Source organism: Falco peregrinus, chromosome 5 (genome assembly GCF_023634155.1).
Source record: "Falco peregrinus isolate bFalPer1 chromosome 5, bFalPer1.pri, whole genome shotgun sequence".
NCBI classification, from domain to species: Eukaryota; Metazoa; Chordata; class Aves; order Falconiformes; family Falconidae; genus Falco; species Falco peregrinus.
Genome location: NC_073725.1, coordinates 32,839,061 through 32,849,241, shown reverse-complemented (window position 1 = coordinate 32,849,241; position 10,181 = coordinate 32,839,061). Strand labels below are relative to the sequence as shown.

At 37.5% G+C, this 10,181-nt stretch overlaps 1 protein-coding gene across 3 annotated transcripts in view; it reads right to left on the bottom strand.

The window, feature by feature from the left end:
* Nucleotides 1-2,177: 2,177 nt before the first annotated feature.
* Nucleotides 2,178-10,181, bottom strand: part of CRPPA (CDP-L-ribitol pyrophosphorylase A) — a 125,457-nt gene continuing 117,453 nt past the window's right edge. For all 3 annotated transcript variants that reach the window (XM_055806267.1, XM_055806268.1, XM_055806266.1), the window contains one exon: nt 2,178-4,792. In XM_055806267.1, coding sequence (XP_055662242.1) covers nt 4,688-4,792 — 105 coding nt within the window. In that variant the 3' untranslated portion in view covers nt 2,178-4,687. The remainder of the gene's footprint in view (nt 4,793-10,181) is intronic.

Below are 10,181 nucleotides of genomic sequence, written 5' to 3'. Positions count from 1 at the left end.
TCAGCACAGGCACTGAAATTGTGTTTCTCTGATCTCAGAACTAATTGGGTATTCCTGGAAGAAATAACCTAGGAAAATATATATTCGACATGTGCTTTACATCCCTGACAATCAAAATCAATTTACACTGGGAAAAACACAGTGTCGGTGATTGCCTCTTTCCCTTGGTGCTTGCCAGAAGCACAAGAGAAACTGAACTGTGGCAACCAGGCTGAGGAGTGGGCCAAGGGAGATGCACGTCATAAAAACTTATCAGTCTGAAGTTGAAAGTACAGGCAGTGGGGGCACAAAGATTTGAACCCATTTTGATATTTTGCCTTGGGATCTTACTGTAGACAGCCAGAGCAGGGAATTAGTCATCGAACCATCTGCCATTAAAAATTATTCGAAACCAGGTGCAAAAGATTGGATTGATTGAGTTGGGTAGGAATAATGAAAGCAGTTTCTTAGTTTCTCAGAATTCAGCTGTTCAAGGTGGGCTTTGAATAATGTAGTTACAGTTGAACTTATTTTTATACCATAATTATGCATTTCTATAAGATAAAGATATATATTTATATCTTAATATTTCATAACAGATTTTACCAATGCGAGCCTTTAAAGACATTATTTCTATGAGTCTCAGCAGCTCTCCCTGTTTCAGTGTGAATTAGTTGTGGTTTTAGTAAGTGATCTTTGAAACAAACAAGGCAATTCCTCCAAATACCATTCTTTCGCTACCCACACGAAGAGAAAAATTGACCATCTAGTAAACTATGCATCTGAAGTAATCAATCTACTAACGAACTACTTTTTTTCCCTCTAGTCAGACCAGAATAAGACTAGTGCATCTGTCATATGGACCAGAGAGAATAATCAGAAATCTTAAAAACTATAAGGCCAAGGCACGACTCTGAAGGGCTCAATTCATCCCATAGCACATGGATTTTACAACTACCAGCCATTTGTATGTCCCAATCATCAGAGCAATCACATCGGGCCAGGTCAAAGGTAGCTCTCACCCAGAATTCTGGCTCCTACAGAAATACTGTTAACATGAGCCTATTCCTGAACCCTCAAACCTTCCTTAACAGGAAAAAAGGGAAGCATGCGTTGTCTGCACATCTTGGAGGATGCTTGATAAGATGAACAAGCATTTTTCACATCAAAGCTATGGACAAAGAGGAAGGAGATATGAGATAAAAAACTTACTGCTTATCTGGAAGTAAATGTGCTTTTCTTCAGAAATAAAACTTGAACAAAAAGCAGTGACCAGTAGCAAGCGTCCAAGACAGGAAGAACAGAGCAAACAAACTATGACCCTTCTCTGGTGGAGTCACCTACAGACAGGAAAAGCTGCTGTATCACTGGAAAGTGCTAAGCAGTAATCAGGAACCTTACATGTCTCTGGAAACTTCTGTTTGGATGGCACCTAAAACAGCATTATAGAGATTATGAGGCTCTGGTGTCACGTAGAAATACAGATCTGAATGCACCAAAAGCTTCAAGGCATCAAGACACACTTTTTGTTCTGCAGTCTACCTTAGTCATCAACATGAGCAAAAAGCTTAATTGTGATTATTTTAAAATCAGCTAGAGTTATGACACTGATTACAGTAGGGTAACACCTCACTCTGTTTCTCTTTGCTTCTTGGTCTGGTTTTGGGAGGTTGGGTGTTTTTTTTTTTTAATTCCACCATCTTCTATCCTTTTCATTCCTTCAGCCTTTTTCAGAGGACCATCAAGCCATCTTTTTCAAGCTATATAGCCTGGAAAGGTAAAGGAAAAAAAAGACTGTAACTAGAAATTCTTCTGCCAACTGATCTAAGACAAATGAAGTAACTTAGTTTTCAGTTGTTGCATAAAGTGGGTTGGTTTCAATATACAAATCTATTTCACTCAACTTTGCAGTTATGAAAGGCATTTCTAGGGCCACATTCTGTATTTGCTTTTCTGATGAACACTACCCAAGGAATACTAATTAGAGTGCTTGAGAAGTAAGGTAAGCAAGGCTGTCAGAGTCTGAGCTTTTATTTGCTCTCTGTTATCTCTGTCCAAATGTTCAAAGCAATATGGGTGGTGACTGATTCACTAGTTAAATTTAAAACAGCATGTGTATACAAAAGGCTGCCAAGTTTCTCATGAATATTACTATTTGTGAGAAGCAATGCACAGACAAAAAACAATCAACTAGTTCCTTAATTTCATTTTATATCTTTATTCCCATTGTAAGTATTAACAATCATCCAAAAGACCATTTAATTTGGTTTGGATACACAATAGTATTAATCACTGTCCAGGGTTTTGTTTTTTTTTTAATTGCAGTTCTAGTGATCTGTTTTAGTAGTTCTGTTGTTGGTGTTCTTGCTTCCAGTACAATAGATTTTTCAGTGTCTATAGATTAGTTAAAAAGACTGGTAAAGATAAAAAAATCCATAATGCAACTATTAACAGTACCTTAATAAAGCTTATTATTGTCTATTTAAGATTAGTACTAAGTATGTTTGATGACCTGAAACTGACTAATCGTTGTGCATTGTCTATTCTCTTTTCAAAATAAGTCCATAAACAACTGTAATATAATTTTTCATTACAGCAGTTCATTATGGTAATATTTTTAATTGGATTGAAATCTTTTTAAGAGAATGAGGTAAGTAAAACATCCCTACAATCTAAAAGGTTTTGTTTAAGCAAATGATAAATTACACACAAACCAGTGATAATGCGGTATCACAATGTACAACTTAGAGTGGACAGAAAACATAAAGGATTTTATAACACTTGTTTATTATTTGGGGAAAACCCATCAGACTGTATTTTAGTCTTCAAGTGAAGAAGAATCACAAAATAGTCAGAGACATCTTTTATTATGCCTGTGAGATGAATTCCCTCATCAAATTTATTAATGTAAAAGCAAATTCAGAAAACTTGAGAAAACTGTCCTGTTAAATTATGAATACCAATAATAAATTCTTTAGTTCCTCATTTATTTGCATACTGTGCATATGAACAGGCATGAATATATGTATGAATAAAATACGCCTATTGTATAGCCATACATAGAGCTAATATGAATGCTTATTTTGTACAGTGTCAGAAAAGGACAAATAATCAAAGTAGAGAAGAGAGAGAAGCAAAGAAAGCAGATGATGCACGAGAACTTCATGAATTGTCTTAGGATGACTTCTGCATAGAAGAAAATGTGTTCCTTGGATATAGAACAGTCAGCTAACAACTTTCTTTTCTCACACAATGAAGTAGGTTTGGGATCAACATCAGCTTCCAAAAGATCTAAAGCAGACATACAGATAGGCAGGTGAAGGAAAAGATGAAGGGGACCAAGCATGGACCATGCTATCCTAAGTTTTGTCTGAGTGCAAAAGGGAGTGGAACGTGCTGGGAGTAGGGAGAGGAATGCTGGTTTCAGAAGGAAACTTGCTCATCTGGCAGTGCTCTCACTCAGCCTGAATGGAGGACTCACTGGACGCTTCCAGTGGGGATACTTCTCCAAGACCTTATTCCAGTCACAGCAGGTACATAAGACTTTAATCTAGTCCCTTCACGAGTTGCAGGAGAGCTCCAGTTCCTGAATCTGATGCATAAGGAGGGACAGGTGTCTTCAAGGACCATCCTCTTGTATTGCTCTTAGTGGTTGCGATACCTGGAGATACTTCACATAATAATAACCATTCATCATTTCATCTTCCTGTCCCACCTTTACACACTTGAATATCCACGTAGCATATGCAATGTGGCATATCTCAATTCTACATTGAGAGCTCCATTCTCTTCACGGCTATTTAATACACATATAGGCTAATCAGCAAGAGACGAAAACTGTGTTCTTGCACATAAGCTAACAGAATCTTTCTATTTCTCCATTACCTACAGATTGGGTTGTAAAACATTTTTGGGGGGTCTTAACCCTTTCCTTTTGCTTTAAGCATGCATACGCACATACATGCATATATATGTACACACATGTGCAAACACAGAGTATGTGTAATACAGTACTCAGTGGAGCTACTGGAGCTAGCTCTGAGTGATGGCACATGGGTACTGGAAGAAGTGTAGTACTAAGGAGTACTACAGCCAGAGCATACTGCATCTGGAAAAGGGGGTTTAGCACCTCATTGTCCCCATGCACATCTTTTCTTTGATTCGAGGTTACTTTCATTCCATGGCGGGCAGGGAACTGAAACTTCCAACACTTCTTGCAATATGCATTTCTGTTGATGTCAGGAAGGCTACAGTGTACAATGAACTCTACATTCACTAACAGGTATAGCAGCATTTTTAAACAATTTCTTATAAAGAAGATAAGCTGTGCTTTAGAATAATTTTATCTAAATAAGAGTCAATTCATGCAGTCCTAGAGTACAACACACATACATGAGTTAAAGGAATTCTGCATGAATGCTTTGGTGTCCTCTGTGCACCTTTTTGAATGATCAGTACCTCACAAAAATGTTTCAGTATCATTCCTCACAGTATGTACCCATGTATCTCAGAATGAGTTGTATTTCATTTTACACATTATACATAATAGTATCAGACTTGCATTTTAAGTATCAAAAATATGTTGTTACAAGATCTTAATAGTAAATGTCATAAATCCAGAGTTTTTAATGTGTATAATGCTTCAAGACCTTTGGTGAATGGATGATGAAAAAGAAACTTTTCCAAAAGCCACACATGATTTATGGTCTTATGCGACCAACAGCTGGCCAATCAGCTCCGCATTTCTGTCTTTTATTAATGCCATGATAAGAGCAGCAGCAGAATTTACTGTGTCCTGAAGCAGCAAATGGTCCTGGGGGGGAGAAAAGAAAAAAGGGTGAGTGGGGAAAACAATGTTAACATGGTAACAAAGGTGGGAAAAGTAAATATTCAAAATCTATTTTCAAGTGTGCAAAATTACCATATGATTATTGAAAAAACCCCACACCTTTATTTGTACTTATTAGAACACCTAAAAGTTTCATTTTAAGAAAACACAATCTCAGAGTAATATCCATTTTCTAATCTCCATGACGAATTAAAAAGCAAAATTATCTATTAAAAAGGAATACATTTTAACTGCTAGAATTAATGCCATCTATACAGAGACCACCAAAACAAAAGCCTGATTCTGTCACTTGCTTCCTAACTGATTTTTAAAATCTAAAAGGTAGTCACAATTTTGGGTTTGAAAACACTGGAACAAAATGGAGGATTTTATTGAGTAGCATAGTTAAAGACCTCTAAAATTACCTTTAAGCACTACTGAATTCCATCTGTAGCCTACAAACTACTTAAACTCACAAAGGCATTTAAGCACTGGGACTTCAGTAGTTTAGGCTGATCTTTGTATCAATTAACTTCAAAAAGTAGTCTGGTTTTGGTAGGCAAGTATAGAGATCAACACAGGAAGAAGTAATAAAATGCAGCTTTGATTCTGTGCTTCTACCTGAGCAGTCCATCTCCCATTTGAGAGTCTTCTGTCTAATTGCCAAGTTTTCTTAATTGTATTGACTATAAAAGGTTGGCCTTTTGCTGCTAGTAACATTTTCATTTGTATACTGGGAAAATATCAATAGATGTAGCCAGGCACAGAAACATCCCTGGAGAAAGAAACAGAAGGGAACAATTTCTGTGAAGCAACAGAGAAAAAGAAAGGTCTACAAAACTCTCGGAAGAATCTAGAAGAGTTTCAAATATAGAACAGGAGCTACAAAGAGAAAGCATGAGCTGTTCTCCATAGCCATGGTAGATACAACTGGAAGCAATAGGCTTAAGGGGACAAACTAGGATATAAGAAGTCAGGACAGTTGTTTTAGCCTTAAGGGCGGGTATACAATGGAAGAGATTATTGAACAGATCAAGGGAACTCAGCACTGGGGTCCTGTAACATGAGACCCACATACCTGTAAAATGGGATGCAGATACAGCTTCCTGCCGGGGGCAGGAGGATGGAGCAGTTTGATTCTGTATCTTTTCACCAGTGTTGTTTTTTTTTAAGATGCTGCATCAAGGAAGAATTTGTAGAGGACGTTTAAGAAACATGGATTAATGGAGAAAGAGGATACAATTTCAACAGCTTATACAAAAAGCATAATGTTAAAACCTGCTTTTTAAGGAATAAGGCTACTGGTGAAGGGACCTACCTAATCAGCTAGCACAGAGGGGAGTGGAGACTAAGAAGTTGGGATTGAAGAAAAAAATGAAAGGGGAAAGGTGTCCCTGGAACACTTATAATGTTGAAGCAGATCCAGAGGAGGGCCACAAAAATGATCAGAGGGCTGGAACATCACTTCTATGAGGAAGGGCTGAAGAGGGTTGGGGTGGTTCAGCCTGGAGAAGAGAAAGCTCTGGAGAGACCTTATTGTAGCCTTTCAGTACTTAAAGGGGGCTTATAGGAAAGATGGGGACAGACCTTTTAGTAAGTAGGGACGGTAGTGGTAGGACAAGGGGTAATGATTTTAAACTAAAAGAGGGTAGATTTAGACTAGATATAAGGTTTTTACAGTGAAGGTGCAGAGAGGTGGCAGATGCCCCATCCCTGGAAACAGTCAAGGTCAGGTTGGACAGGTCTCTGAGCAACCTGATGTAGTTGAACACATCCCTGCTCATGACAGGGCGGTTGGACTAGATGACCTTTAAAGGTCCCTTCCAACCAAACTGTTCAATGATTCTCTGATAATGCTCTTACTAACTTTGTGGTTTATGTAAATGACAAGAAACATGCCAGAGAGGTAACTGTATGCAATTAGAAATAGCTAGTTTATACCTGATACTTTTATCATTCCTGGAAAAATTACATTCATATTTGACTAGAATTTTGTCCTAAAAATAATCAGGTGAGCAAGCTGTTAAAATGTGTAACCCCTCAAAAGATTACACTTCTTACAAGTTCATGTTAAATAAAAAAAAAAATTACTTACAAGTAAAATCATTGATTAGTGTTCTAAAATATTGTCATAGAGTAAAAATATTCACCACAGCTGTGTCTTGCTGTTTACTGAGCGACACCTCCCATTCAGTTAAGCAAGGAATGCAAAAGCATACTCAGGTCCTGCTCCTCCAGTATCTTTTGTCATGGACCAAGGGTACAAAGAGGAACTCTGAATCCACCACTCCAGCTTGGTAGGGGTATCACTCCCTCATCTCCCATGGGTATAAACTGCTATACGATGTACGAGGGGAGCAGAAGTCACGTGCACACACCCACTCACTCAGATGGCAAACACTGCAGTCGCTTTCAAGGCCGAGCAACACATTCCTTGCTATTCAGCAATGCCAATCTATTCACACCCCTCACTGCTTTTTGTTCAGTTTGTCTCGAGAAGCACTTCACAATTGCAGACATTGTTTTCTAAATGGGCTTCCAGCCATATCTGAAGTTGGCTGGAGGTGTATGGTGGTTTTTTCCCCCCCATTTCGCAAAAAAGAAATAAAATACACCTGGCCAGGAATGCTCTTAATGTTTCTCCCAATAAATCTTTCCACATCCTCTGTTGGTTACTGGATTCAGTACACATTCCTTTGCAGTAATAAATTATTTAAGTTTTTGAACATAAAAGGAAGCAAGAGAAAGAAATTTAACTTTCACAGGAGAGACTGAAAGTGACACCATGAGATTCCTTTAGACTGAAAAAAAAAGCTTTTTCTAAAGCTAAACCTAAGGCTTTAGTGCTAATTTCCATGTTCTGAAGGAAAGACATGCAAAAAATTATGAGTAGTATTTGTAACACAGGCAATGTGGCACATTATTGTGTACAGAAACCTGCATGCAGAAGTGGTCTACAAACCACGCTGAAATCAACTGGTGAATTGCAAATTGTTCAAAAAGAGAAACACAAAAAGTAACCAGCACAAATTAACATGCATTTGTGTGTTTTACAGTTACTTCACTTCTAATCTGATTATTAATGCTATTATCACAACTATGCAGGAAATCTACTGGTTCCTGTCTTTCTTAGAATCAATCAGTACAATGACAGGAACAATGCACTGCCAGACAGGATTGGCCCCTGTGTAGGATTGGTCTCTCCAAGTCTGTTTTTTGGAAATAACCAGAAAAGTATTCTTTAAGTCCATACATATCATCTTATTTAATATAACAAATGTAACAGAAAAGGTATTCCTAATTTTACACAGTTCTAGTTGATAGTTAAAAGACATCGTCAAACGTGCACCAAAGCTTTCAACAGGGCAACTCTTTAAAGTATCATAGGGGTTACTAATTTTTAGATTTATGCCGTTGCTCCTTCCCGGTAACACTGTCTCAGTCTGATCTTAGGGTCACCGATTCATTGAACAGTGTCCAGCACCTGAGCCTATGAGCTAGCCTCTGAGTGCAGGAGAAATCAGTGCCACAGAGGTCAAGTGCCAATTTTAACTTGCTTTATTCTAACAGCCACAGTCTTACTGGAAAGATGTAGTAAATAACACAAAGAACTGGACTTGTCCAGGAATTTCAATATCATTGTATATCCTTTATCTTTCTGAGAATCAAAACTCACTTTTATGCTAGGAATCATTATTGTAGTATCTGATGCTCCTAGCCAGTGCATAATTTATAACTTTTGTTGATCTTTTCTAACCCTTATTATCACAAAAGAGAGAACAGAAAAAGAAATTCTAGCAACTGAAAGAGAATGCATTGTTCAAAGTGTAGGCATAATCCTGACTGACAATGGTCAGAGTTCTATCTTAGAGTATTCTTTCCTCTCCTCTGAATCCTGCTGGGATTTTATTTCATTTTAGGCCATTACTTTGCACGTAAGTGGTTATTTCCAATGTGCCACAATGGCACTTAGCTTTTTCCTAAGTAGTTATGCATAATTTGGATGCCAGCAGTGTTTATGAAGAATATTAACAAGAATTTAAATGACAGAATTCAACAACCCAGGAAAGAAAAAGAATCTTGTTGGTCTTTATTAATTTAAAGTTCAACAAGTAAGTGAATGTTTCAAGTCCTCCAGCTATACCCTTAAAACACCCATGTTTCTGACACTGCAGTGTTATTTCTGGCAACAGTGCTGATTACAGCTGATAAGTGCCTACAGGGAGGCTTCAATAAGGGTGCCAGGACAAATTTAATCTACCACACCTAACTATTGCACATACAGGCCTCTGATCCTCTTTTATATTCAATGGCATAGCACTAAATCTTTCAAAAATCTCATTATTAGTTGCAGGAAGTCAAATAATCAAGCAAACCAGGTCTTCACATGTCTAATTGCCTGACATGTTTGCATATATTGTAACCATGATAAAAAACAGGATGTAAGAACAGAACGATCGATACAAATCCTGATGTAGCCCACAAGAGCTCTCGCACGTTATTGCCCACCCACTGCTCAGCATTGCAAATTCCAAGCAGAGAACATACTTCAGCATGCCAGTCAGCGAGTGCACATTCATGCACACGCTGGATGGATCAAACACACATAGTTCTTTTCCTCAGCAACGAAATCCTTAAAAAAGACCATGACCTTTAAATAAGACTCGGAGGCAGTAACAACTTTAATGGATTAATGACTGAAGTTCCACATGATCAACTGGTGTGCCATGATCCCCCCCCAACCATTGTGATATTCACTGTCTATTCATTTCATCCAGTTGACTCAAATGAGTCTCTTGTAAAAAGAAAAACCAAAACCCCCTAACATTTCTTGGCCATTAATAAATAGAATTTTTTATTGTCTGAACAGATGATTAACTACATTTATAAGCTAAAAACACAACTTTTACCACTTTATATTTATGTACTTTGGAAAAGAAAGTACTTAGAAACACTGCCAACCTTATAAACCATAAATCCACATAACAGCACTTTGATTCCAAATTAAAATATCCACTTTGTCTGTTTTTAAATAGTAAAAATATTCCAACGTAACCATATTGTGTGATGGTTGTAACTCATACTCAGAATTTATTTGATGTAGAATTACTGACTGCAGGGGTTTTCTGGTCTGCAGAATAAGACTGGGAATAGATACAGGGACAGTTAAAGTTGTGTTTGGAATATGCAATCCGGTACTTTACAAATGTGCATTTATTTAAGAAACTGTGAGGATATCTGAATATTTACAGACATTCCCCTAACAATTCATTTCCTTGTTTCAATCTGTTCAGCTTCTTTTTTTCCCCCAGCTGGATCTTCACATATATGCATTTCAATTTACATGTGTACCAGTTCAGTTTAAGCATAGCTT